At 46.6% G+C, this 25,770-nt stretch overlaps 7 protein-coding genes across 7 annotated transcripts; 2 read left to right on the top strand and 5 right to left on the bottom strand.

Moving 5' to 3' along the window:
• Positions 1-961: 961 nt before the first annotated feature.
• On the bottom strand, positions 962-2,617 carry C8R40DRAFT_1033738 (Septin-domain-containing protein; the record flags this gene model as incomplete). Its single annotated transcript, XM_046223362.1, has 11 exons — positions 962-1,016; positions 1,079-1,158; positions 1,209-1,290; positions 1,345-1,440; positions 1,496-1,644; positions 1,694-1,795; positions 1,847-1,964; positions 2,015-2,152; positions 2,207-2,288; positions 2,349-2,480; positions 2,548-2,617. 11 exons carry the CDS (start codon positions 2,615-2,617, stop codon positions 962-964), a joined length of 1,104 nt encoding a protein of 367 aa, XP_046091584.1.
• Positions 2,618-3,663: 1,046 nt separating this feature from the next.
• On the top strand, positions 3,664-6,873 carry C8R40DRAFT_1033093 (muts domain V-domain-containing protein; the record flags this gene model as incomplete). Its single annotated transcript, XM_046223315.1, has 11 exons — positions 3,664-3,744; positions 3,802-4,338; positions 4,423-4,738; positions 4,787-5,273; positions 5,328-5,419; positions 5,474-5,622; positions 5,679-5,768; positions 5,823-5,944; positions 5,997-6,348; positions 6,401-6,622; positions 6,670-6,873. 11 exons carry the CDS (start codon positions 3,664-3,666, stop codon positions 6,871-6,873), a joined length of 2,652 nt encoding a protein of 883 aa, XP_046091583.1.
• Positions 6,874-7,155: 282 nt separating this feature from the next.
• On the bottom strand, positions 7,156-10,927 carry C8R40DRAFT_257026 (aconitase family-domain-containing protein). Its single transcript, XM_046234507.1, has 20 exons — positions 10,606-10,927; positions 10,540-10,548; positions 10,386-10,488; positions 10,191-10,330; positions 10,132-10,142; positions 9,965-10,081; positions 9,825-9,907; positions 9,719-9,779; positions 9,476-9,666; positions 9,266-9,424; positions 9,160-9,213; positions 8,983-9,111; positions 8,894-8,927; positions 8,454-8,837; positions 8,313-8,396; positions 8,248-8,255; positions 8,003-8,198; positions 7,892-7,947; positions 7,317-7,843; positions 7,156-7,257 (listed from the first exon to the last, which is right to left on the bottom strand). Exons 1-19 carry the CDS (start codon positions 10,890-10,892, stop codon positions 7,592-7,594), a joined length of 2,358 nt encoding a protein of 785 aa, XP_046091582.1. The 5' UTR covers positions 10,893-10,927; the 3' UTR covers positions 7,156-7,257; positions 7,317-7,591.
• A 97-nt stretch (positions 10,928-11,024) lies between these two features.
• C8R40DRAFT_1165454 (aminotransferase) lies at positions 11,025-13,956 on the bottom strand (the record flags this gene model as incomplete). The annotated part of the gene is made up of 12 exons (XM_046230691.1): positions 11,025-11,404; positions 11,459-11,501; positions 11,557-11,678; positions 11,730-11,876; positions 11,930-12,038; positions 12,089-12,252; positions 12,305-12,371; positions 12,429-12,509; positions 12,848-12,989; positions 13,044-13,289; positions 13,340-13,880; positions 13,929-13,956. 12 exons carry the CDS (start codon positions 13,954-13,956, stop codon positions 11,025-11,027), a joined length of 2,070 nt encoding a protein of 689 aa, XP_046091581.1.
• A 25-nt stretch (positions 13,957-13,981) lies between these two features.
• On the bottom strand, positions 13,982-14,479 carry C8R40DRAFT_1080404 (uncharacterized protein). Its single transcript, XM_046227083.1, has 4 exons — positions 14,414-14,479; positions 14,304-14,348; positions 14,145-14,238; positions 13,982-14,089 (listed from the first exon to the last, which is right to left on the bottom strand). Exons 1-4 carry the CDS (start codon positions 14,433-14,435, stop codon positions 14,062-14,064), a joined length of 189 nt encoding a protein of 62 aa, XP_046091580.1. The 5' UTR covers positions 14,436-14,479; the 3' UTR covers positions 13,982-14,061.
• A 356-nt stretch (positions 14,480-14,835) lies between these two features.
• C8R40DRAFT_1165453 (isoprenoid synthase domain-containing protein) lies at positions 14,836-16,530 on the top strand (the record flags this gene model as incomplete). The annotated part of the gene is made up of 5 exons (XM_046230690.1): positions 14,836-15,066; positions 15,120-15,334; positions 15,393-15,978; positions 16,033-16,158; positions 16,210-16,530. The coding sequence occupies 5 exons, from the start codon at positions 14,836-14,838 to the stop codon at positions 16,528-16,530; spliced, it is 1,479 nt and encodes a 492-aa protein (XP_046091579.1).
• Positions 16,531-17,348: 818 nt separating this feature from the next.
• Positions 17,349-19,690, bottom strand: C8R40DRAFT_1080392 (uncharacterized protein). Its single transcript, XM_046227082.1, has 7 exons — positions 19,473-19,690; positions 19,225-19,425; positions 18,688-18,886; positions 18,518-18,634; positions 18,287-18,469; positions 18,129-18,235; positions 17,349-18,071 (listed from the first exon to the last, which is right to left on the bottom strand). Exons 1-7 carry the CDS (start codon positions 19,554-19,556, stop codon positions 17,484-17,486), a joined length of 1,479 nt encoding a protein of 492 aa, XP_046091578.1. The 5' UTR covers positions 19,557-19,690; the 3' UTR covers positions 17,349-17,483.
• Positions 19,691-25,770: the final 6,080 nt, after the last annotated feature.

Genomic DNA, 25,770 nt, shown 5'->3' with positions numbered 1-25,770 from the left:
GGCATGAGATGGCCACCATTAGCTAGATGCTCTGGAACAGGAGCTGGAGGCGGTTCATGGAAACGCGATGATGGATTCGGAAGAATTGACTGTGGAGGAGGGTCGGACAGATCGTCAATTGAAGAAGACACGGGAAAGTTGGCTGGGGACTGGACAGTCAATCTTGGTTGAACCACATTTCCAACAAACAACGAAGATCTATTTAGTCGTGAAAAGCCGTTTGTTGAAGACACTTCTTCAAGTGACTCTGCAGGATCCTGTGGGATATTCGGTATACTGGGGATAGGAAGATTCGGGGGAGGGGCAGCAGGCCGAGTATGAGCAGCTGAAGAACGGCGGCGCTGTGAAAAAGTTGAAGAAGTCTGAGGAGGAGAGGGATATGCAGAGATAGCGAGGCCGCCGAGTTCGCGACTGTCACCAGTGGCCCAGCTCATGGCTGAAAGTGGCGCTCCGAAATGGTAAGGAACGACAGGATCGTTGAGAATAACGAGCTGAAGAGTAACTTCAATGTTCTACGTTTTGGTAACCGTCGGGGTTAAGTCCAGATCATTTTGATCCCGGTCTACATTTCCCATCTGAAGCGCTGATTCCGAATAATATTCTAGTCGTTTCTATACTTCAGTCAAAGTTCTTAAATTTGTACTTTCCGACATACGGGCTCGCTTCAGTATTGGCAGTCAGCAAAAAGCCACAAGACTGCGCGGTAGTATTTATTAAAACCAACAAAAGAACAATGCCGAAACAGTGAAACAACATGGAATATTGGAATAGAAGTAGAATAAAACTGATTGTATTATCCGTAGGAGTCAAAAGAGAAAGAACGGGTGGTTTTGAACAAGGGAGGAGGATTCAGGAAAGAGCGTCTCTTGTTGATGGTTCGATGAGGGTATATACCAACAACCATTTCACATACTGAATATATTTGCAGGTCCTCGGTTATTGCGGATATGAACAAGGCCAATCATTCCCGGAATTCTGACTGGGAACCCTGCGCGGCAAGTCGACTTTCCAAATTGCTGTTTTTGAATAGAATCAAATCAAGACTATGAATAACACGCTCCACAGTGAATAGACGTACCGCAGGGACTCTTCTTTGGCTAGCAATTCCTGCCTCTTTTCGTTGATTTCTCTTTGGACCTTCAGTTCGATTTCTCGGAGCTGTCAAGGACATCAGTATTTGTCAACATTGAACTGCGTTAACAATAAACCTTTTCTTCCTCACGACGCAGTTGCTCCTCCTTGAGGCGAACACTCTGTGATGCCAGTTCTTCCGGCAGAATGGAAGAATCACTGTAACAAGACACATTTAGCTTGGACTTTCAACCATCAGCAAAAAGAACATACTTGTTGTCTGCGTGTACGGTTCTCGATAGCTTCTCTGTACGGTATGTTTCGTACAATACATCATGGGTTAGGGATTTTAGGTCACCCAAATGAGAGCTAGTACTCGAAAGAGTCAATATTCGATTAGTAAAGATATTCATCCACGACTCACTTCAAGAGAGCGCTCCTGAGGCGGCTGAAATCACTGTGCTTGGGATTGTCCACCTCGGCAATACCCCATGGGTAGATTCGTGCACGGACAGGCTGGCCGTCAATCTCAATCTCCTCCTCAGACCCGATGATGGCGAATGGAAGGAGCGCCTGTGGCTAGCCATTAGACAAGCTCGGCCACGAGTGCAATCAAACTTACACGGAGCTCGCTGTTATCTTGAATAGTCTCTTCGTCATCTTCCTCCACATCGTAAGGAAAGTTATACACAGGAATGTCATAGTGCTCAATGTCCTCCATGATCTGTAGTTGAGGCTGAGCTTCAGTAAAACAAAAATAAATGATAATACATACCCTCTTTTTGAATCCTCGTAACTCACTAGGCGTCAAACTATCTGCCTTCCCAACGACAGGAATGACATTGGCACGGGGAGAGAGGCGGCGCATCAGTTCAATGTCCATTTCTCGAAGGCTAATACGATCACTGAATATGACTTGGGGGAAGATGCGAAAACAACGTACGAATGACCAGTGGGAGGGATGAAGTATAACAATGCATGTACTCGATTATCTCTAAAACGAGGGTTACGCTTGATACGAGACTCTTCAGCCAAGATGTCGTCGTATTGACGCTCTAGATATCCGACAATCTCCTGGAAACTGTACAGGCATCTGAGTCAAAAAAAGTTCTACCCAATATGATCCAGGACGTACGCGAATTCATTGTCAATATTGTCACCAAACCCAGGAGTGTCCACGATTGTCAAGGCAATGCGTACACCATCTTCCTCGAGCTCTAAGTAGAATGCCAATTCTTAAGTACAGTCCTAACCGAACTTCACGGTAAGCAACTCACCAACGTTGAAAGGCTTGATTCTGATGCCTTCCTCGACGTGGGCAGTATCAGGAGAATCAGATATTTTGTGCGCAAGAACCTCCGACTCGCACAATGTGTTGACAAATGTAGTCCGTCCGGTGCCAGAAGCACCTATTCGAGAAATTTCATCAGTATAAGAACGGAGAAGAATGCTACGTCTATGGAAGCAAAAACGTACCGACAACCATTACGGTGAACTGAACACCTTTCTTGACTTTGTTTCCTCTCCTTCGACCGGCAAACGACATCTCTTGCTTTGAAAGAAGGACAAGAAGAAAATGGGGACAGACAGGCTGGCGGACAAGACCTTGACAAGACCTGACTTCAAAAATTAAACCATGGCACGACCAATTTCTAAATACGTGCGTTCCCACACAGCCACTATGAGCGCTTCTTTTTTTTGGAATTGTTCTCTTGAATCTCTTCGGATTCCACCTCGAATGGTGGGACTGCCTTCAGCATTTCTCTGTGCAAAGCGTGCATCTAATGGCCCCATCACTCGTTATTGTACTAGCTTCACCTTGTTCCACAGCTCTTCTCGTCAGACAGGTAAAAATAAATTGATAGACTTCGAACGCAACGAAATCGAACAAGGAGATAATGAAAGCGCGTCTGTCGCCAAGCAAGTTGCCTCGCAGACTGATCACGCAATCAAAGTCACAAAAACAAAGAAGAAATTCTCTGAACTACCTCAATTTCGCGTCCTACCCGACGGAAGTGTCGCAAAACCACTGGGACAGTGGCAAAGTGGTGATGATACGCCCGGTGAGTTTTCTTAGTATCTGTGTGGCCCATCTCACTTAGAACTACAGTGGAAAGTTTGAAACCTGACTATGCCAACGCCAGAGATCTTCTGCAGCAAGTCCAGATAGGGCAATCTTCGATACAGACGGGAATAGAGGAGAACAATGTGGATGCTGAAGGCCCTTATAGTCAAGGAAAGAGAACTTCTCGTGATCGAGTAGAGGAGATCGCAGATGCAGGTGAGAGACAACTGATGTTTGTTGTGCAATTTCATAGTTCTAGACCAGATGAAGTAGTTCCTAAGAAAAGCATCCGCAAAAAAATACAAGAAATTGCTGAAGAGGAAAGGACAACTAAGAATAGGAAGCGCACACGCAAGAAGAAAGATATTGAAAATGCTGAAAATGAGTCTGTCGTTCAAACAAAGCCCAAACGTGCCGTGAAAGCCAGAAAGGATCCACTACTTGACGAAGGTCAATGATCCATGATCCTTATCTCAACTTTGGATTCACCATGTCAATGTGTAGGATCAGACAACCTACCGAAGAGTATGCTTGCACAAGAAATTCGAAATAATCTTTCCAAATTTCCCCACTGTCTTCTTCTCACTCGAGTTGGCAACTTTTACGAGGTATTATATCAATCGTCAATATAAAGATATTAAAGATTGATATGTTCTACCCCTCAGTCATACTTCGAGCAAGCCATTGAAATTTCCAGAATACTCAACATCAAACTGACTTCTCGGCGATGGGGAGGAGGTCGCGTTCCAATGTGTGGCTTTCCACTCCTGCATATGGACAAACACCTCAAAGTGATGGTACAGCAGCACAAACGCTTCGTCGCCGTGTGCGAAGAATTTCCGAAATATACAGCGTTTGGTGCACGAGAGTTCGAACGACGTGTAGTTCGGGTTATCACACCGGGAACGCTTATTGACGAATCGTTCTTGAATCAATACGAGAACAATTACCTTTTAGCTGTTAGTGTACCGGAAGGCGATAGTGCCAAAAATCCTACGCTTGGTTTAGCATGGATAGACGTTTCCACCGGAGAATTTTACTCCAAGCGCTCGTCGCACGAAAGTGTACGCGACGACATTGCTCGTATAGGCCCTCGAGAGATCCTTCTCGACAAAATCATGGAGACACAAATTTCGCATCCAACTATGAAGGTGGTTACTGAAGAGAGTAGCGTTGTGTCCTTTGTTGCCCCATCACATTCAGTTGATGGGACCGACAACTTATCAGCTCAAAGTCCCTCCTCGACTCAAAAGCAACAATCTAGCTCCCAAGCATATAAGCCAGAGACTGCTAATGTGACAGACGAAATTGTTACAGCCCAGAATGGGTCCCCAGCTACGCCTTTCTTGTACACTCCTGAAGAAACATGTGCTATTGATCTTTTGACAACCTACTTACGTGCTAATCTGCTTGAACATATGCCTATCTTATCGCTACCTAACCGCGAAGACACTGAGGCAAGGATGCAGATCGACTCCCACACCATCAAGGCATTGGAAATACGGGAAAATATACGAGAAGGCGGAGTCCGCGGCAGTCTCATGAGCTCCGTGAAACGTACAATCACCTCCAGCGGTACTCGATTGCTCGCAAGATGGCTTTGTGCGTGTTTTATCTAATATTCCAATAACCCTACTGATCTCAACCCAGGTTCTCCCAGTACCTCGATCCAAGAAATCAATGCTCGACAGTCTCTGGTTGCGTTCTTCCACTCACGCCCTCACTTTCGTGCAGATCTACTTGTGTTCCTGGCCAAAGCCGAAGATGCCAGTCGGATCGTGCAGAAATTTCTCCTCGGGAAAGGAGATCCAAGCGACATGTTGGCTTTGACCGCAACCGTTAACATCTGGAGTGGGATTCAGCAGAGGGTCAATCACGAGCGGGAGATGGAGTATTTGGAACGACGATCTTTCAGTGCTTCAGAGTGGGGCAGCTTGGACTCGTTGATGAATCGGATGGTTAATCTTGAGGATCTCGCACAAAGGATCAGCCTTGCGGTCGAGCGTCCGGTCCCTCCGCAATATGACGAGTCGGCTGAAGACGCTGACCTCGAAAGCGATGAAAATTCAGGCGCGAACACTTTGCGTGCAGAATGGCGATATGGTCGCGTGAAATTTGGCATAAAAATTAAACCAGAGTGTGTAGAACCGCTTTTCATCGTAGCTGTTAACATCTGAAGACTACTGCTTAGATTTTCGACGACACTTCTGGAGCTCAATAATACCCTTAGGGATTCATGGGAACAAAAGGCAAAAATGGAAGAAAGGCTTCAGCTTAAATATGGTAAATTTCAATATCATACCTATCGCACATTTGGCTAATTTTCTACCGAATCAGACGCGCCATCATTGACTCTCCGGTCTTCGCCAGGTCAAGGCATGCATGTTCACTTAGCCAAAGCAAAAAGAGATCAGAAAAAAATAGCTGCTGACCCCGATTTTGTGTCCATAAGTGAAACGGGTACCACCCGATCTTACTTCTTTCAGGTGCGCTATTGGCCTATATAGCTACCACCGTTTGATGACTATTACTTTTCCATTAGGACTGGGCTCAGCTTGGACAGAAGATCTTCACGACATCGAATGCGATTGCTACGTCGGAGAAAGAAGCATTCGAGATATTGCGACAAGAGGTAAGCCTTCGGCCGCCACCTGATCTTGATAGTTGAACTGATGTTCGGTCAAAGGTCAACCTCCGAGCACCAAGTTTAAGGCGCAACGCTCGCGTCGTTGACGAATTAGACGTAACTTTGGCGTTTGCCCAGCTTGCAACGGACATGAACCTCGTCAGACCATCAATACAAGAAGAGTGAGCGCTGTTTTCGTATCCTAGTATTCTTATCTTCATACAGCAATCTCAGCACGACCTACAACGTGATCAACGGCCGACACCCCACAGTTGAATTGGGACTACTCACGTCTGGGCGTGTATTTACTCCGAACACAGTAGCACTGACGCCTTCTTCCCATTTCCATGTCATCACTGGTCCAAATATGGCAGGAAAATCGACCCTTCTGCGTCAAACGGCTTTGGTGGTAATTTTGGCGCAGAGTGGATCCTTTGTTCCGGCTGATGCGGCAGCATTAGGCATCGTGGACAAGCTCCTCTCCCGCGTAGGGGCTAAAGATGATTTATTCCACAACCGTAGTACATTCATGGTGGAGATGTTGGAAACAGCAGAAATACTGCGGCGAGCTACTCCCCGAAGTCTGGTCAGCAATATTCACAACAATCTTGAAGTATTCCTAGTTAATGATTTTCAAGGTGATCATGGATGAAGTTGGAAGAGGAACAACTGTAAAAGATGGTATTGCTTTAGCATTTGCAACCATTCATCATTTAGTTTCTGTCAATCGATGCCGAACGCTGTTTGCGACACACTTCCACGAACTATCAGAAATGCTAGGTTACAAGGATGGTGCGCCTTCTGGACAAGGCATATTTGAGAACGTCGCTTTTTACTGCACCACAGTGGATGAGATGGAGGTAAATTTGTGATTCGATCCAAAGTTGTGCTTATTCATTTATTATAGAGTGGAACATTTTCTTATTCTTATCGTCTACGACCAGGCGTCAACCGTGATAGCCACGGTCTGAAAGTGGCACAATTGGCTGGAATGCCGCCGTTAGCCATTACGGTAGCAAAAAACGTACTAACAGCCCTCAAAAGTGATACAACAGGAGCTTACAATGCTAAAGAGCTCGCATCCATTGGACGAATATTGACTTGTAGTTAATTGATCCCTCGGAAATCTACTAGACTTAATAACATAGTAATCACACATGCGAAGGTGGGCGATCGCGCGGCAGGAATGTGTCCTCAAAACATCTACTGCAGATACAGTAATATTTGGATAGCACTGAAATTTATCTGGACACGTAGCAATGAGTTAATAATAGCGAGAAGTATGGTGCCCTCCAGGCCCCCTGGGCACTCAGAAAAGTATGTTCGGTTTCATGCTTCTTGGTAGATACTTTAGATAGCTGCCTCCCAGGTGCTGCCAATGCCAATGCAATTTGGCAAGATGAGCAAGGAGTGAAGTTCTGAGTCACTCGAGCTTGTAGATATATGCTCATTCGACCCTTTCCCTGCATGAATAGGCTGACGGTAACAGGCAATGCTGTCAATGCTTGTTACCACCACAACATCACTATGTATTTAATGAAATTTTCCCCTTGCCTTCACTGAGAAATGCTAGTAATAATTGACTGACCAGCCAAGGCCCAAGCAAGGTATATTCCACAGTGGAGCCTAGTAATAATCGAGTCTACATAAGTGGCTCATCCCTTATATATGAGCAATACGGAGTTGAAGCACTTGATATGTATGCTCCCTAGAATCCATGATACTGGCATTGTAGCAAACTGTGTTCTCGAAGCGTTCAGGTGTTCCGATGTATTTTCATGGAATTAGAATAAGCAAAATGATATGTAGGATACTTTTTCGATTCAATATTACTTCATCTGCGAACGGATATGGTTCAAAGCTGAACCAGCGTGAAGCCACTTGATCTGATCAATTGACATAGTATGAGTGGTGGGTATCTCAAAAATCTCTCCTTCGCGATTAGTTACCCTCAGTTTGATGATTGCGTCTGGGTGGCCTTGGAGAAGATTAACCAAGCCAACGGTTTCGATCATATCGCCAGAGCCTATACGGGAGTAATCGGTCTTATCCGCGAACCAAAGGGGAAGAACACCTTGTTTCTGGATTCACAGTCAGCCACAAGTCAATTTGCAAAGTGCAGACCATACCTTCAGATTGGTCTCGTGAATTCGTGCAAATGAGCGAGCGACAATCAGATTACAGCCTAAAATCCAATCGCGTCAGCCGTACTTTTAGCGATCTCCTTGAGATATGCTTACCATAGAATCTTGGTTGGAGAGCTGCATGTTCCCTGGCACTACCTTCACCGTAATTTTCGTCAACAACAAGGGCCCAAGGTTGATTCCTGCCTTTCAATCGTTTCGCTACACCGGGTATGGTGCCCGTCTCGGTGATTCCGCTGGGAGCGTCATGATCAAAAGCAACGTTGACATCACCACCTTCGTCGTTGACGGCCTACGTAAAGTCAATGGAGACTCGCGATGCAGAAAATCCTCAGACGAACAGTTATAACTAGTAGTAGTGGACATGTGTGAGCGAGTTGAACAAAATAGGATACAGACGACGTACGCAGGTTCTCGGAAATGTTAGTCAAATGGCCTTTGTATTTCAACCAAGGACCTGCTGCTGAAATATGGTCGGTAGTACATTTTCCTGGATTGATGGGATAATCAATATCATCAAACGATGTAAATGCGAGAGCCAGCTCACCGCGAACTCTCATCAAAACTTTTAATGGTGGTAATTCCAAATTCCCGTCATTGAAAGGACTGGTGAAGGGTTCAAGTAATTCCAGTCGTTGTGAGTCTTTCTGAATGACGACTTCTGCATCCGGTTGCGGTTCCGGGGTCGGTAGTGGATAGAACGAAGTGTCGCCAGGAGTAAAGCCGGTCGAGGGAAGATCTTGGCCAGAAGGGGGAAAAAACTTGAAGCGATTACCAGAGTCAAGTGTCAACGAGTCAGTCATAGGGTTGAACGACAAGCTCCCGGAAAATGCCATCGCAGTAACTACAGTCGGCGATGCGAGGAAGTTCATGGTATAGCGGTTTCCGTCATTTCGTGACTTGAAGTTTCGATTGAAACTGGTCAGAATGGCTATCGTATTATCTGTTCAGCGAGCAACCTTAGATACAGGAGCAAAAAACACTGACCATTCTCTTCTCCTTTCTTGTCTTCTCGTTTCCACTATAGATGTTTTACTTAAAATGATGTCAACGCCATCCATATATATGTGACGTACTTGACCGATACAAGGACCACATGCGTTCGCGAGAACAACGGCACCCACATCTTGTAGTGTTGAAGTTACATTGTCACGCTCCATGGTAGCCCGTATCTGTTCAGACCCTGGCGTACAGAGGAAAGGGACCTATATCTATTATATGACTTGCTGCAAAAGAAAGATCTTCAAATCTACCTTAGTTGTCAGTCCTGCAGCCTTAGCCTGACGAGCAAGGTCTGCAACCCTGGTCTTCTTGAAATCAGCATGTTGGGTGCAATCCTCACAAATGATATTTGCTCACCATGTCTTCGTATGAGCTGTTCGTGCATGAACCGATAAGACCGGCAGACAGTTCATCTTTCCAACCTTGTTCCTTCACAAAAGCGCCAAACTTAGACAGTGGGGTAGCGAGATCGGGCGTGAAAGGACCATTGATTGTTGGCTCCAAATCCGATAGATTCTATTTCCGCTTTCAAAAGATCAGAGCGAGTGAACAAAGTCAAATACGCACGATTTCAATTACTTCGTCATACTCGGCACCATCGTCCGCAGAAAGGAAACCCTTGCCAGCAGCTTCATCGGCAGCTTGAGCTACTGGTCCCCGTCCAGTGGCGTGAAGATAGCCTCGCATGTTACTGGTGTAAGGGAAGGTGGAAGTTGTCGCACCGACCTCGGCACCCATGTTAGCGATAGTAGCCAGACCTAGTTCCTCCTGTATGAGCCTATACCAGAAATCCGACCCAAGATCGCACACCTGTACAGGATTGGCTATGGACACCTGGCCCAAAGTACTCGATAATTCGACCTGTGCCTCCCTACATCACTTCAGTACCATGATAGGGGACCTGTTTCTAACTTACTCGCACAGTCAGTTTGCCAGCGAGGTGTAAAATTAAGTCCTTCGTGGTAGTCCATCCTGATAAGCTACCAGTAAGGTGAACGCCTGATGAAAACCAAGGTTAGGTAGAGGTAAAGGTACATAGTAAGACGGGGATATTACCAACAATCTGAGGTGCTTTCAACTCCCAAGGCGTGCCAGTCATTGCATCAACCGCGTCAGCACCGCCAACACCAATTGCCAACATACCAAGACCTCCAGCATTGGGAGTATGAGAATCTGCAATTAAATTCAGAGATGCAAAATCTTCAGATTCGCAAGGCGCTGACCTGTACCGAGCCTGCCAAATGTCAGACACGAGAAAATACAAGAGGTTGCTTGCACTCACATTAACATTCCTGGGGCTGCGTAGTTTTCCAGGACGATCTGATGAATGATTCCAGAGCCTGGACGCCAGAATTCGATACCGAATTTGCGCGCTGCACTTTCGAGGAAATCAAACACTTCCTGATTGGATATGATGGACCGCTACTGGGTCGCGTTAAGTCATTAAATGTGTTCAGACAGAGGAGGATATGCACACCTTTAGATCAGCTTCGGCCCCGTCTGACGCTTGAATAAGGTGATCGCAATGTATACTGGTTGGTACAGCACATCGGTCTAGTCCAGCACTCATGAATTGCAGACTGAAGTAAGTCAGCGACTCCAATCTTGTCATTCGGGCCAAAGTTGCTTACAGAGCCATTCTGTCAGCAGGAAACGTCAGAGATTATGATTAGGGATTCTGAAGGGCCAGGACGAACTGTGCAGATGCATCCTGCATGGCTACTCTCTCGGGCTTCAGCTGCAAATATGCCTCGCCTCTGATGCGTCCGCCGTCGCCAAGGCCATGAACAGGATCGTGAAGGTGACTGTAAAGTATCTTTTCCGCTAGAGTAAGCGGCCTTTTGAGGACACTGCGAACGTGATTGAGATTTTGAATAAGAGTCGGATACGGAGGTGTTATCGAAGGATAGTTGCGTGGAATAGAAGATGTATGAGTGGCAAACGAGCGTCCCCGAGCTGCACCTCGTATAGCTGGTCGTAACATGGTGAAAAGAAACGACTGAACGCAATTAACAAAATTCAAAAATTCTCAATCGGTAATTCGGCCGACAGGATTAGCCAATAATAGGCTTTAGATTTTATCTATGTTTTGATGGTAGATACTGTTGCAGTGGTGCTACGCTGTAACGGGCACGCTCCATTCACTTGGAATACTTCCCATCTGTCTACCAACTAGCTCTGTCCAGATTGGCCTTGAGACAGGTCCCATCCCATCCTCGCCAGTCGGAATATGGATGTCCTTTCCAAGATACCCAATCCTATTCACTGGGGTGATGATAGCAGCCGTACCAGATCCAAACAGCTCAACAAGATTTCCGGAAGCTTCTGCCTCTTGGATTTCCTTCATTGTGATCGGTCGTTCGGAGACGATAAGGTTAGGAAGGTTGGGGAGTTTGTAGTTACCAGAGACATGATTCCGGGCAAGTGATAGGACGGAATCTCGAGTGACACCCGGCAGAATCATACCGTCGAGTGGTGGTGTGACCAGTTCAATGGCTGAAGTAGACTATGTAAGCGAACAAAATGAAAAGAATGCTGAGGAATACTCACCATCGCCCTTCTTAAGAACAACAAACAAATTCATTGTGCCCACCTGATATCGAATAGAGATCAGTAACCGACATGAATGCCCGCTACCAATTATTTACCTCTGTAAGATAATGCTCGGGTCCATGAAGCCACAGATTCTGAGTGTATCCTAGTTGAGCGGCATGTTTCTGCGGCATAACTCCAGGGGCGTAGTTAACACCAAGCTTATAAGCACCGGTACCTTAGAAAACTAAGTAAATAGTCGAGTAAATCATGACAGTACGATACCTACCTCCAGGAGCAGCACGAATGTATTCCGTTGTTCCGTAAAGAGCGATAGGTTTGAAGCCATCGGGATAGTAGGGACCTACAGGACTACAAATGACAAAGAGTAGTGCTTCACTAGGTGGAGCAATGCCAATGAATTTCTGTGTACCAACTACAGCGTCAAGTGTGAGTAGTGGTTCGGAGATGGAGAGGATTCGAACGTACTCATAGTAGGCCGAATATATAGACTGTGCCCAGGTTCTTTTGGAATCCAATCTCGTTCGAAATGGATGAGTTTCTTAATCAGTTGTAACAGTGCATCACTATCGAACGTCTGAAAGCCCATCAGTAAAAGTTGAATTGGGTAGAGATGAGGATACAGACTGGTAATGCAACCCGAGCAGCACTAGTGTTCATACGCTTCATGTTCATATCCGGCCGGAAAAGCGTAACGTTTCCATGTTCGTCGCGATAGGCTTTCATACCCTCAAAGATAGTTTGAGCATAGTGTAATACGGTGCTGCTTGGTTCAAGGGAAAGAGGACCGTCTAATATTTAAGGTCAACATAGTACAAAGTGTTAAGAAAACCAGGGACTCACAAGGCTCGATTTTGGGAGCACCCCACCCTTCCAAGGAGCTCCAAGGGATCGTGAGCATATGATCTGTCTGCGGGAATGATTGATTGTTCCAATATCTATCAGAACTATAGAGAAGAACACGCACAAAAGTATGCCCAAATACAAGGGATTTCGATGGCGGAGGAGTCCTCGGCTTCTCCGTCTTAATATACTGAAGGCGGTCGGGCTATCGAAGTGGACAGTAGTGTATATGCGTGATAAGGGACATGAGTTCGCGTGGAGAGGCGCGTAAACTTGCCTGGATGTTGGGCAAAGCGACAACCTCGCCTGTCATTGTATCCGTTTGGTAGAATCTTCTAGGTAGTGCCGAAGCTGAACCACATGAGCCAAAATAGCCCCGAAGACGGAGGGAACGGAGAAGCAATGAAGAGGACATCGTCGAAGTTAGAGGTAAACCTCGCGCTCTGACTCAATCAATATTTGGGCCGGACCGCGGTCCACCGCATATGTACAAAACTTGTCACGGACTGCCATTATCTCAGTTTGTGATTGTATGGCACGTACAGTACATAGTACGACAATTTGAGCAGAGTAGAAGTATGTAGTACAATCGGATATCTTTCCATCCAGTTCAACCCGATTCCATTCCCGGCTGGAAGAAACCGGCGCAGGGTACATAGCATATAAAAAAGCAGCATGATAGAGTCTGATAGAGTACACAAGTAGGGTTCATTGAGTCCGTTCATTTTCCGCGCTAAACTTCTTTCCCAGGTGAAGTTTCCCCGGAAAGAAAATTGTTGAGGATTCTGGTGAAGTAGCAGGTCCCGAAGTAGTTGAAATTGTAGTCGCCATGTCCGGAAGAGCAGAGACTAAGATGGGTGTGATTTGGGTCGCGTTTGTCCCAGATGAGACTCTTCGAATACTTTCTTTCGCAATTTGGTTCCAAAACGAAGTGAAGGCGCTTGCACTTGAGTCGTCACAATCAGTTGTCAGTTTTCTTCCAGGCCTACGAGATGTCGAATGAGTGACTGTCCGTTGCATACAGAACAGACCCACCGAATGAGAAGTGGAGTTAGGATTTTGAGTTTCAAAGGACTATCACGGTTCAACGAGAGCGTACGCCTCAAGTCTATACGAGGGAACGATTGAATCGTGACAGACGGTGAGGATAAACAAGCGCGAGAAGGTAGACTAGAACAAGACAAATCGGAGGACGCTGAGTGCTGAGACGCATCCCGTTTGTGAATTGGATCCTGACTCTGACTCGGTAAGAAATGATTCTTGCTAACGGAGTTGTCGAACGGCTTCAAGTTTCTAATTAACACCGTAGGGAATTCAGCAAAGTGGTTGTCGGGATCGTTGACGTCAGAAGTGTGTAGTATACGTTGCCGTTTCTTGGGGCGAGTTCTTGCGGGAGAATAATCATTTTCTTGACTGGGTGAGTTCATATCGTAGAATCGACGTTTGAGGGGTAACACAGGCTCGGAAGGTTCCGAAGTTGTACTAGCAGAATGACTGGAAGAGGCATCGGTCCATGAAGATGAATGATGTAGATTGGACGTAGATGGACGACCGATCTGATTAGAATTCAAGTAGTCTGTAGACAGCTCAGTTGAGAAACAACAAACTGTGAATGCAGACATACCATCAAGAACAAAAAGAGAGATTGGCATCGAGAATTGCTTTTCTACACAACGAGAGACCCAAGACGCGTGAAGGACCTTGAAGAAAGAATAAACGTCATATACGGAAACATATTCTCCCTATGAGGAGCGTGATCATACAGTTACACTCTTTTCGGAAAGCCTTCGAGTCAATGACGATTCAATAAGTGCTGCAAACGAAACGGAATTCAACGCGCCCTTTCACCCATGGATCATCCATTCCAGCGCAAAAGAAGCACGATGTGTGGTGAAATTCTCGCTCGGATCGCATGATTGAACCGCCATTTCGTACTGTTTTGCGAGCATATAAGCCGACTGTACATGTAGAATCAATTTGTCACTGTCAGTGTACGCACCCCAATCAGACAGTATCGAAGCAGAGATCAATGGGCTGAAGCAGCCTAAGCTCGTCAATCATCATGAGCTTGAGACATGCGTAGGAGATACAAAACTGCGTGAGGCATACCTTTGAGCCCTGTAAATAGCATTTATATTGGCAACCTTCGAAGATGCCAGTGGTGGTTATAGAATAAGATGGCAAAAAGATCATTTTGGATATGACAGGTACAGAAGTTTTCTGTGAAACTCTTATTTGGTCAACATGTTCTAACTGCCGGTCTATATACAATGATACTGTCCATAATTCCAATCCGATTCCAATAGTGCAGAGTAGAAGACAATATATCTAGTGGACGCCGGACGGAGGATACAACTCCCGCTCATCCGTCGTGTTTACGTCATCTGCACGTGTTCCGGGTCGCTGCTCCATCGAATGTCATCGTACGACTTCGCAAAAAAAATTTCAAAATAATAAGTCCTCTCGAACGGGAACTTTTGTATTCCCTCCCACTCACTCCTTCTTCCCCTTTTTTGCTCTCAACAATCAATATGGGTGCCACCGCATGGTTGACTCTCCTTCTTACACATCCTCTCGAGTTTAGAACGCTCTTGCAATTCTGGCTCTTTCACGAACAGAAACGTGATATCACGTCCATGAAAGAACATGCAACATCGGGCTGGGACAGACAAACTATGCGACGATGCTGGGAGTTCTTGGACATGACAAGCAGGAGTTTCTCCGCTGTCATTAAAGAAGTGGAAGGAGACCTAGCCAGAACGGTGAGTCTGGTTTCAATCCATACAGTGTATTTCGAGGTACTATCATTTCATAGATTTGCATGTTCTACCTTGTGCTGAGGGGCCTAGATACCATTGAAGACGACATGACTATACCCGACGATGTCAAGCAGCCCATATTGAGGTCGTTCCACAAATTGACGATTACCCCTGGATGGACATACAATGACAGCGGACCGACCGAGAAAGATCGGCAGTTGCTGGTCGAGTACGACAAGGTCATAGAAGAGGTCAATCTTCTTGATCCAGAGTACGCGCTTTTTTAAAGTCCTCAAGTTGTATCAACGTGTCTAAAACCTTCCATCTAGGTACAAATCAATCATCCTCGACATCACTGAAAAGATGGAAAACGGTATGGCCGACTTTGCACACAGAGCTGCTACGGCAGGTGCGACATATATCGACAAAGTTGAGGACTACGACCTGTACTGCCACTACGTTGCAGGATTAGTCGGTGAAGGACTTTCTCGTTTGTTCTCTGCCTCGAAAAAAGAGGTTTCATGGCTGGGTACTCAACTTGAAATATCCAACTCAATGGGACTTCTACTACAGAAGACCAACATCATTCGTGATTACCGTGAAGACTGTGATGACAAGCGATATTTCTGGCCGAAGGAGATTTGGGGAAAGAAGGAGTATGGCTTCCAAGAAATGAAGGATATGTACCTTCCCGGAGCCGAAGAGCGTGCACAGTGGGTGCAGAGTGAGATGATACTGGACGCAATGAGGCATTTGACCGATGCTCTGGACTACCTCCGGTTACTCAAGAACCAAAGTGTATTCACCTTCTGCGCTATCCCTGCCACCATGGCGATCGCCACATTAGATCTTTGCTTCATGAATCCTGCAATGTTCCAACGCAATGTCAAGATCAGAAAAGCAGAAGCAGCATCGGTAAACTTTCTTCGTTCGTCTTCTGCCCACCTCGCTGACTTATTTGATCTTCAGCTCATCATGCGCTCAGTAAATCCTCGAGATGTCGCCGAAATCTTCCGACACCACTGCCGGAGTATCCATGCAAAAGCCGTTCCTGAAGATCCTAACTTCCTCCGGATATCAGTCGCATGCGGAAAGGTAAGACTGAGTCATCATATAATTTTTCTTCATTTGAACGACATTTTTTAGGTCGAGCAATGGTGCGAACACAACTTCCCATCCTTCGTTAGGATGCCATCAACCGCTGGCAATCCCCCCACTTTCGATCCAGAAGATGCACGAACGTCAATCCTGAAAAAATCACAAGAGATCGACCAAACCATCACACAGCGAAAGCGCGTTGCTCAGCTTCAGGAGAAGCAAGGGTCCAATGGTGAGGCGAAACCTGCCTTAGCACAACAGGGAGTACCTTGGGAACTTTTTGCCGTCGTTGGAGCTATTTTCGGTATCCTTCTAATCTCTATTCTGGGCGTTGTTTGGATCGTTGTCATGTTTTCAGACAAGTTTTGATCCTCGGTACGTGAAAGATGTTTGGAATTATACCTTTCTTAAACTCGTATATAGTAAATTATACACTATTGCATTGGAACTCTGGGATAATCATTCTCGATATATCTTTACTTATAGTTTGTGTACGATACAAATACGATGCTAACGGCGACTTGAGCTTGAGTCTCCAGTGAACAAGTAAAAGAAGCAACCCAGAAGTATGCTTGTCTAGAACTTGAAGCTTTCCCTTGTGAGTTAATAATTGAAAAGCAAGCAAACGTCAAGACTGCATTACCCAGCTTGTGATCAAGGCCTCAAGGCCTCAAGTTTGAGTTTCAAAAGGTCTGACAATGTTATCTGCTCCCACAGGGCGGATCCTCTACGAGGATCATACATAAATCGAAAGTCTTTCGCGCGTTCAACAGATCTGGAGAGAACGCGAAATGTTCAAGGGGTCGGAGGTAGGGGAAATTTTACCTGAGTCGAACGTGACGTACGTCTGGCTGCATCAGTCCTCTCCCGCACCATATGCATGTACAAAGTAAGTGTGTACTTACATACATCCTTTCCAAAGACTCGTTCCTAATGGAACATGGAACTCCACTGTGACGCTGTTCGACTTCGGGGCTCCGAGTCGTCTGAACTTGTAATCATGAAACATGAGCTGATTCTGCGGCCATGATTCATGATTTTTGCTGTGCATTCGGCTCACAGTTGGGTGGCGTTGGGAATCAAGGGCTGAAGGACCGTGAGCCCTTGTGAGTGATATTTAGTGCTGGGTATCATAAAAATCTGTCTGGTATGATACGGTATCAAGAATTGAGCTTGTGGTATGATAAGTATCACTCGTATTATATGTATTATACCAGTATTATGTAAGCGCCGCAGGCAATTTTTTTTCTAGGTATAATACCGTATAATACACGTATTATATCTTGTATCATAGGTATTATAAGTATTGAACAACTAAATATCTACCAGACACTGTCAAGAGACCACTCGGAGTCCTTCGCACTCCATTTTTTTGATGCTTGTTGTGATTGAGTGTTCGATGGCTTCTCCTTCGGAACATTCTTCATCTGCGATGGCGGATCGTAGCGCTCAAGCAGTTTGCCACAGGACAAATTGACAAGCGACTCGATTTTGAGGCGGTCAATGCTGGCTCGAGTAATGATAGGAATGACACCCGTATCATCCATCTCTTCGTCGTCTTCGTTCTCCCCATCTTCAAGTGCTGTAGCCCCATATGGATCAGATATGTTGAAGCTAAGGTTTTCCTCGTCTATCTCTGGACCGGCCGGGTTCAGAAGATCGTTCAAAGTCGGAGCTGGGAGCTGGATAGAGCTGGAAGTGGAAGGCTGGTCCAGGTCAAGTCTTGCCATGTGTGTATATTTCGGATCCGAAAATCCATACCGCCAATATTGTTGAAGCTGAGCCATCCAAATTAAGTTCTGACCAGTCAAGCCATTACGCTTCGCAGTATCAAGGCCTGACAACTTGGAGGCGCCTCGCTCATCGCACATCTCGGATGGTGACACACTAAAAAGTTTGATACCGAGTTTCTGAAGCAGTAGAATACATATAAGCGAGGATGCAATAAGTTAGCAAGAAACCCGCACCAAAACCTGACAAGCACCACTGTCTTTTGATATGTGATTCCACCATTCAAGCCGCTTACTTGCATCCTTCACAGGGATATCAAAGGGGGATTCGCGATACAGATATGCTGCAAAAGAATAACTCAGAAACGGTTGTCATAGAATCCAGAGTTTCTCACCAGTGAGCTCTTTTACCATCGTGCGCCCATCTTCCTCGGTGCCCAATCGCTCTCTTTTTTGTTCATTTTGAAGCATTTGAAGAGCCGATCCGATTAAGCGCCGGACTAGAGGTGTACAGGAGCTCTGCCTGAATTCAGATCGGGGAGGGAGTTCAAGGCGTAGAGCTCCATCTGGGTAGTACACTTTAGAAAGTTAGTTTCTGCTTGTCCTCCATAGGGAAAAATACGCACTGGGGTCAAGCAGATAAGCAAGGATAAACATATCTTTTGTACAGTCATTGAGGAATATATCAAAACGGCGGTCAAAAACAGCAAAAGTCTCAGCGCGATGACAATAAACATCACTAGCTGCAGTACACAATTTGGTCATATACAAAGCAATAGATTTGTTCATGACTTACTTGGATCTTGAAACACACGGGTGAAACCAATCGCAATGCCAATGAAGACAAAGAAGACATCGGAGCACATTGTGTTCTGTCCTTCGAGAGTCAGTAGGCCGCGTGCAATAGGTTGTAGTAGCAAATTTGCATTGTGAAGCTGAAGTTGAAATTTGAAACGATCAGAGCCATGAATGATATACTTTTGTAACTCTTTAGTCTGTGATAGACATGAATATCTGGCATAAACTATGATTTATGGAGGAGTACTTACCGCGGGTGTATCAAATTTGATACGGTCCTTTGAAACACATCTTTCCATTGCATCTGAACAGCGTATGATACTCTGGACGTGGGTAGTAAAAGTCGAAAATCTTGTTGCACCGCCAACCTGAATTCCGCGTCAGCTGGGTTCATTCTTGAGCTCATCCCTGAGCTGATATTTGCCATAATTGCTATGCGAGAAGTATGTGGTGATAGCGGAGACAATACGCATAGGCTAGTGGAGACTATAATAAGTTTCTGAAATGGATGAAAATGAAGTTGAGCTGGTCTTACTTCCGTAAATGCAAGAATTTTTGGATATTTTTTTGATCCAACCATAACATCCTTCATCATGAGGTTGAGTTGGTGACAGGGATCAGGACAGTTGAGTATCCATGGCCACTTTGTACAGATAAGTCGGCGACATTTCTTGACATTTCCAGTTGTGTCGGAAACAATCATGGAAAAACGGTAAACAACATAGCGGATAATGATCTAACACTGATATAAGTGCAAGCGATTGAGCATCGACAATTACTTACTTCTCCAATCCGTGTAAATAAGCTTTCGGCATCAGTAGACTCCCCAGTTAAGATCAAACCATCCACCAGAAATGAGTGTCTCATAGGTGTAGTGATGTGAACAGTATAGATTTCATCACCGCGTTTGCTTGACCAACCATCGAATGAGATTGTGAGGTGGATGAATGTTGCCAGGAAGACAAGAACTTGGTTTGCCACATTTGCTGCTTCAGCGGCAATATGGGCAGTAAAGAAACTGGACCGATCAGGAAGCGAGTATGCCGGACACCTGGAGAAATATCAGATATAGAAAGTTACTAGAATTAGTCACTCACAGAGCATGAATGAAGTCCCGGAAAAACCCATTGTCCGTTATTGAAAATGCAATTGCGCAACATATAATGAAGCGGAGTAAAAAGTAATCAATCCGAGCCTGGCGAGCAGCTGTAAGCTTTGTAACCTCACCCCATGAGGCTTCAAGAGCTGGCTGAGCTGCAGTATCTAACCCAGTCTGGGTAGATGTAGGATCCAATGGTGATACAGATGTGAGAATTGGCTCCCGCTCATGACTTTCATCTTCAATCTTGCGCTTCTTACCTCGGACTGATGGAGCAGTGGATTTACCTGTTGAGGTTTTCTCCCCTGATTGTTTTGCCATCTCGGCTTGGACTTTCTTAAACTCGCTGGGCCAGTTCCGTTCCAATGACTGGGCAGAAAGTAAGTACAGGACATATTCAAGACATAAGATCTGACCTCGCATTGAATAGCATGAGGAAATGCTCGAGTACGTGCATTATTACTGCGGTCTGCATCACAACCAATGCAATAGTAGATTTTAGTAGCCTTCCCATTCTTTCCTGTGATTATCCTCTCTATTGCTATACTGACACAAATGTCACAAGTGTCATAAAGTACGCAGCCCCTATCATTTTCCTTTTCTCACCGTCTCGACGCCTTTACTTGTACGATACATCATCCCATCACTGTCAAACCCCCATCGATTACTGATCCACCTGACCCATCTTCTCTTTCTACTGGCTTCCGCCACCTTCCTTGTTCCTAAACTGTACAGTATTACATCGTTGTTTCTCGCAGACCGGATTATGTATATATAGCCAACCCTCCACAGCCTGATCCCTTATCTTGACCTCTCTGTCATTATCTGGGACCAGGTATGTGCTTACTTATTATTACCTATGACTATGATACTCAATATATCTCTGTCATTATCTGGGACCAGTTTGCCTCCGCTCCGCTTAGTTGCTCCGCCTTGCTGACCTGCTTAGTCGCTCCGCCTCACCGTCTTGCTTAGTCACTCCGCCTCTGCCGTTTCGTGACATTAGGTCAAGATCCATTACTGCACTGACAGCCTACCGATAAGGTTGTCCTTGCAGGATCTATAGACACCACGTCTTCCCCAGTTCCGCCCGATTCTGAAACACCTGTTGCCAGTATAGACTGCTCCGCACTCCCGCACGCACTTGACCCCAGAGACCAAGCTCACGCCCATAACAACGACGATACTTGGCGCGATTGCCAGTCTCAACCCTGCCCCAACGCCCTTTCGAACTCAATCCGAGAGCCACTCACTGTGAGCAATATAACCTTCCTGCCGATTCCTCAGCCCCGATTGCCTACTCCCATCATGTCGACTCCTGTCCCACCTGCTCCAAATACCTCTGCGGAGGATCTCATGGCTCAGCTCATCAGACAAGTAGCCAACCTTGCTACAGCTATGGAGGAACGCTCATCCTCTAAGTCAAGCATGAACAAACCCGAGGTCTTCAAGGGTAAAGATGGCGCTGAAGCCCGTCGCTTCATGGCTCAGTTCCAGAATTGGGCGTCAGAACAACCTGATCTCGCCAAAAGCCAAGTCAAACTCATCAAGTCCGCCTTGGGCTTCTTCACAGAAAGTGCCGGAGATTGGGCAACCCCCCATCTGCTACATTTCAATGCGGAAAATCCCCCTTTCGGAGGAAATTGGGAGGCGTTTCTGAAGGAATTTAGCCAACGGTTTGAACCAATGGACCCAGGTATGGAAGCCCGTAGCGAGATCAAGAATCTCAGGCAAAGTAAAGGACAGACAGTTGCGGAATTCGCTCAGAAGTTCAAGGACATCGGAGATCGGACTGAAATGTCTGATATTGACTTGCGGGAACGCTTCTTCACTGCATTACTCCCAGAGATCCAACAACACCTTATCACCGTAAACATTGCCCAAGGAATTGCTCCGACTCTGAAGGAGGCAATCAAACGGGCCATATCGGTGGATGTCTACCTGCACGATCCCACCATGACCGGCCGGAATTCTGGATATTCCCCCACACATACCGCTCACACTACTCCTGCTGATCCCCACGCTATGGACATTGATGCAACCCACACCAGTAATGGGAATACTAGGGAGGCATTCCTAGCTCGCATGCGAGGACGATGCTTCGGCTGCGGTGCCCAAGGTCATGTCAAGCAAAACTGCCCACACCGAGAAACCACCTGCCGTTACTGTGGACGCCGAGGACATCTGGAAGCAGTCTGCCAAGACAAGTTCATGGGACTTGGACGAGACCGAGGCCGACGCCAGCAACCTCGACGCCAACAGATATCCGGTACGGTACCCGCGCCATTCTCCCTGTTCCCAAATGAATCCGTCCAGATCGCGTCCTCGACCCCAACATCTGCTCCTGCACCCGTAGCTGCTACTCCGAGCCCCCCTAACCAGGACTTTTCCAACCAGATTGGTCAAATAAGGGAATTACTTGATCGTGCTAATGCTATGTCCTCCTCGTCCTCTGGCTTTCAACAGGGTTTTTAAAGAGGGTACCCGCTTCGGCTGCACCGAGAGTACCCCGTAATCAGTTTGTTATGTTCGCTACTTCCTCGTATGACTCGCACCCATCATGTACAATATCGTCGATCCGGGAATTAAACTCTACTTCCCCAAATTTCCGAATTCATGCGAGACTAAGAGGAAGGAATCACAGTATAACAACTGCAGCCATGGTAGACTGTGGAGCTACCGCCCTGTTTTTAAACCAAGACTTTGTCACCCGGAACCATGTAAGATGTGCACCCCTCCATAAACCGATCGACGTCTTTAATATCGATGGAACACCTAACCGAGCTGGACGGATAACCCATTTTGCACGTCTAGCACTCACAGTGGATAATCAAGAGCGATGGATGGACTTTCTGATCACCAACCTAGGAGGTGAAGACATCATCCTTGGACTTCCCTGGCTACGGAAGGTAAATCCGGAGATTGATTGGGAGAAAGGACGACTTTCAGTAAAGCCTCCTCGAGTAACGATAGAAGAAGTCCCAGACGAGGAGATCTTGTACTCTCATCTAGCCGCCACTCACACAGAAACCCCAATCCTCGAACTCCCAGAACTGGAACCTCCCGCAGAAAACCCCCACATTGAGGTGCCACTAGAAGCGACCCTTGAACAGAGTGAATCAGTAGCGGTGGAAGAACCACCAATACACCGAATTCGAGCCAATCATAAAACTCGCCGGGCATGGGTAAAAGCAGGAATTCTAGAGGAACAGACGGAGGAAGTCTGGTGCGCCGCAGGATTCACTTACTCCCAGCAGCTAGCAGAGGAAGCCAACCGAGACAAACCCGTTAAAACCTTCGAAGAAATGGTCCCTGAGCAGTATCGTGATTTCAAGAAGGTTTTCTCAGAATCCGCCTCCGAACGATTACCTGCCCACCAACCTTGGGACCATGCAATTGATCTCGTACCTGGAGCACCGGCAACCATGCGTACCAAGATTTATCCCATGTCCCTAAACGAGCAGGAGGAGTTGGATCGTTTCCTAGAAGAAAACCTGCGGAAAGGCTATATCGTACCCTCAAAATCACCAATCTCATCACCGGTCTTCTTCGTAAAGAAGAAGGATGGGAAACTCCGTTTTGTACAAGACTACCGGAAACTGAACGAGTACACTGTGAAGAACCGATACCCTCTCCCATTAGTTGCTGACATCATTAGCCGACTTCAGGGAGCAAGATACTTCACGAAGTTTGATGTCCACTGGGGTTACAATAACATACGGATTAAGAAGGGGCATGAATGGAAAGGCGCGTTCGCAACAACCCGAGGCTTGTTCGAGCCTAAGGTCATGTTCTTTGGTCTCACAAATTCCCCTGCCACGTTCCAAGCACTTATGAATGCTATATTTGCTGATCTCATTGCAGCCGGCAAGGTGGCAGTCTACCTAGATGACATCCTTATCTTCAGTAACGATCTCGAGGAACACCGACGAATGGTACGGGAAGTATTAACTCGGTTAGAAAAGCACGACCTCTACCTACGACCCGAAAAATGCGAATTTGAACAACAACAGATTGAATACCTCGGACTCATCATCTCAGAAGGGGAGGTGAGAATGGATCCGGTAAAAGTAGCGGCTGTTCGTGACTGGCCAGTCCCTATTAACCTTCGGGAACTACGAGGGTTCTTGGGATTTGCAAACTTCTACCGACGCTTCATCCGGAATTTTGCCAAAATAGCACGACCTCTGAACGACCTGACAAAGAAAGACACCAGCTTTACCTGGACTGACACTCGACAGAAAGCATTTGACACCCTTCGAGAAGCCTTCATCTCCGCACCGATCCTTGCTCTATGGACACCAGACAGGCCTACTCGAATCGAGGTAGACGCATCAGGCTTTGCCACGGGAGGCGCCCTTATGCAGAAGCAAGACGACGGCCAATGGCATCCAGTAGCCTTCAGATCGGCATCCATGCAGCCAGCGGAACGGAACTACGAAATCTACGATCGAGAGATGCTTGCTATCATTGAAGCACTGAAGGATTGGAGGAACTTTCTAGAAGGACTCCCTCAACCATTCGACATCATTACGGACCATTCAAACCTCGAATTCTGGCGCACTGCACAAGACCTCACCCGCCGACAAGCCCGATGGGCCCTCTATCTGTCACGGTTTGACTTTCATATGATCCACCGCCCTGGCAGAGTAAACACCCAAGCTGATGCTCTCTCTCGCATGGCAGTTCATCATGTATCGGACAGCGATGATAACCGGCAACAGACAGTCCTTAAACCCGGCCACTTCGTAAAAATTGCAGCTTCGATCCTACAGAACCCCTTAGAGGATCGTATCCGGAAAGCCTCAGAACGGGAAGCACAGGTATTGGAGGGTCTCAAAACAGTCAAAGAGCACGGACTACAGCGCTTGGCCAATGGGATAGCCGAATGGGAAGAGGACAATGGGTTGGTCTACTACCGAGGTCGGGTATATGTACCAGCAAACGACGACCTACGCACTGAGGTACTCCGTCAATGCCATGACCATCCAACTGCAGGACACCCCGGACTACACGGGACACTTGACTTGGTCAGTACCCATTTCTGGTGGCCCACGCTGCGCTCTTTCGTGGAAAAATACGTTGAGGGATGCGAGGTTTGTGCCCGTAAGAAGATCCAACGACACCCACGGGCCGTAACACAACCATTAGATGTACCATCTGGTCTATGGGAAGAGGTAGGGGTTGACCTGATAACGCAGTTACCTAACTCCCAAGGCTACGATGCCGTCTTGGTCTGCACAGACCTGTATGGAAAACAAATTCACGCTATTCCTTGCACCAGCTCCATCACAGCCGAAGGCGTTGCCGATATCTACTACCGAGAGATCTTCCGTCTCCATGGTCTTCCTCTTCACTTTAAATCCGACCGCGGACCCCAGTTTGCAGCTAAACTCATGCGATCCCTTCTCGCTAGGCTAGGAATTAAATCAGATCTAACCTCCGGATACCGTCCTCAGTCCAATGGCCAAACCGAACGAGCAAATCAGGAAGTAGAGAAATACATCCGCCTCTATGTGGGACGACGACAAGACGACTGGGCAGAGCACCTCCCCATGGCTGTCATAAAGTACGCAGCCCCTATCATTTTCCTTTTCTCACCGTCTCGACGCCTTTACTTGTACGATACATCATCCCATCACTGTCAAACCCCCATCGATTACTGATCCACCTGACCCATCTTCTCCTTCTACTGGCTTCCGCCACCTTCCTTGTTCCTAAACTGTACAGTATTACATCGTTGTTTCTCGCAGACCGGATTATGTATATATAGCCAACCCTCCACAGCCTGGTCCCTTATCTTGACCTCTCTGTCATTATCTGGGACCAGGTATGTGCTTACTTATTATTACCTATGACTACGATACTCAATATATCTCTGTCATTATCTGGGACCAGCTTGCCGCCGTTCTGCTTAGTCGCTCCGCCTTGTTACCTTGTCCAGTTGCTCCGCCTCACCGTTCTGCTTAGTCGCTCCGCTTT

The sequence above is a fragment of the Lentinula edodes genome, assembly GCF_021015755.1.
Source record: "Lentinula edodes strain Le(Bin) 0899 ss11 chromosome Unknown C8R40scaffold_2, whole genome shotgun sequence".
Taxonomy (NCBI): domain Eukaryota; kingdom Fungi; phylum Basidiomycota; class Agaricomycetes; order Agaricales; family Omphalotaceae; genus Lentinula; species Lentinula edodes.
The sequence above is the reverse complement of the archived record's forward strand: the minus strand, read 5'-3'. Positions and strand labels throughout refer to the sequence as shown.

Excerpts from the sequence above, each read along its gene's own strand:
- C8R40DRAFT_257026 (XM_046234507.1), bottom strand. The coding sequence starts at position 10,892 with ATGTTACGACCAGCTATACGAGGTGCAGCTCGGGGACGCTCGTTTGCC. Across the intron at positions 8,928-8,982 it reads GTGGTCCTTGTATCGGTCAA|TGGAAACGAGAAGACAAGAA; the intron begins GTACGTCACATA and ends AAACATCTATAG. Across the intron at positions 7,948-8,002 it reads TCTCCAACCAAGATTCTATG|GCTGTAATCTGATTGTCGCT; the intron begins GTAAGCATATCT and ends ATTGGATTTTAG.
- C8R40DRAFT_1080404 (XM_046227083.1), bottom strand. The coding sequence starts at position 14,435 with ATGCTATTTACAGGGCTCAAAG. Across the intron at positions 14,349-14,413 it reads GCTATTTACAGGGCTCAAAG|GCTGCTTCAGCCCATTGATC; the intron begins GTATGCCTCACG and ends TGACGAGCTTAG. Across the intron at positions 14,090-14,144 it reads GATGATCCATGGGTGAAAGG|GCTTTCCGAAAAGAGTGTAA; the intron begins GCGCGTTGAATT and ends ATTGACTCGAAG.
- C8R40DRAFT_1080392 (XM_046227082.1), bottom strand. The coding sequence starts at position 19,556 with ATGAGACACTCATTTCTGGTGGATGGTTTGATCTTAACTGGGGAGTCT. Across the intron at positions 18,236-18,286 it reads GATGGTAAAAGAGCTCACTG|CATATCTGTATCGCGAATCC; the intron begins GTGAGAAACTCT and ends ATTCTTTTGCAG. Across the intron at positions 18,072-18,128 it reads GTGGTGCTTGTCAGGTTTTG|AAACTCGGTATCAAACTTTT; the intron begins GTGCGGGTTTCT and ends CTACTGCTTCAG.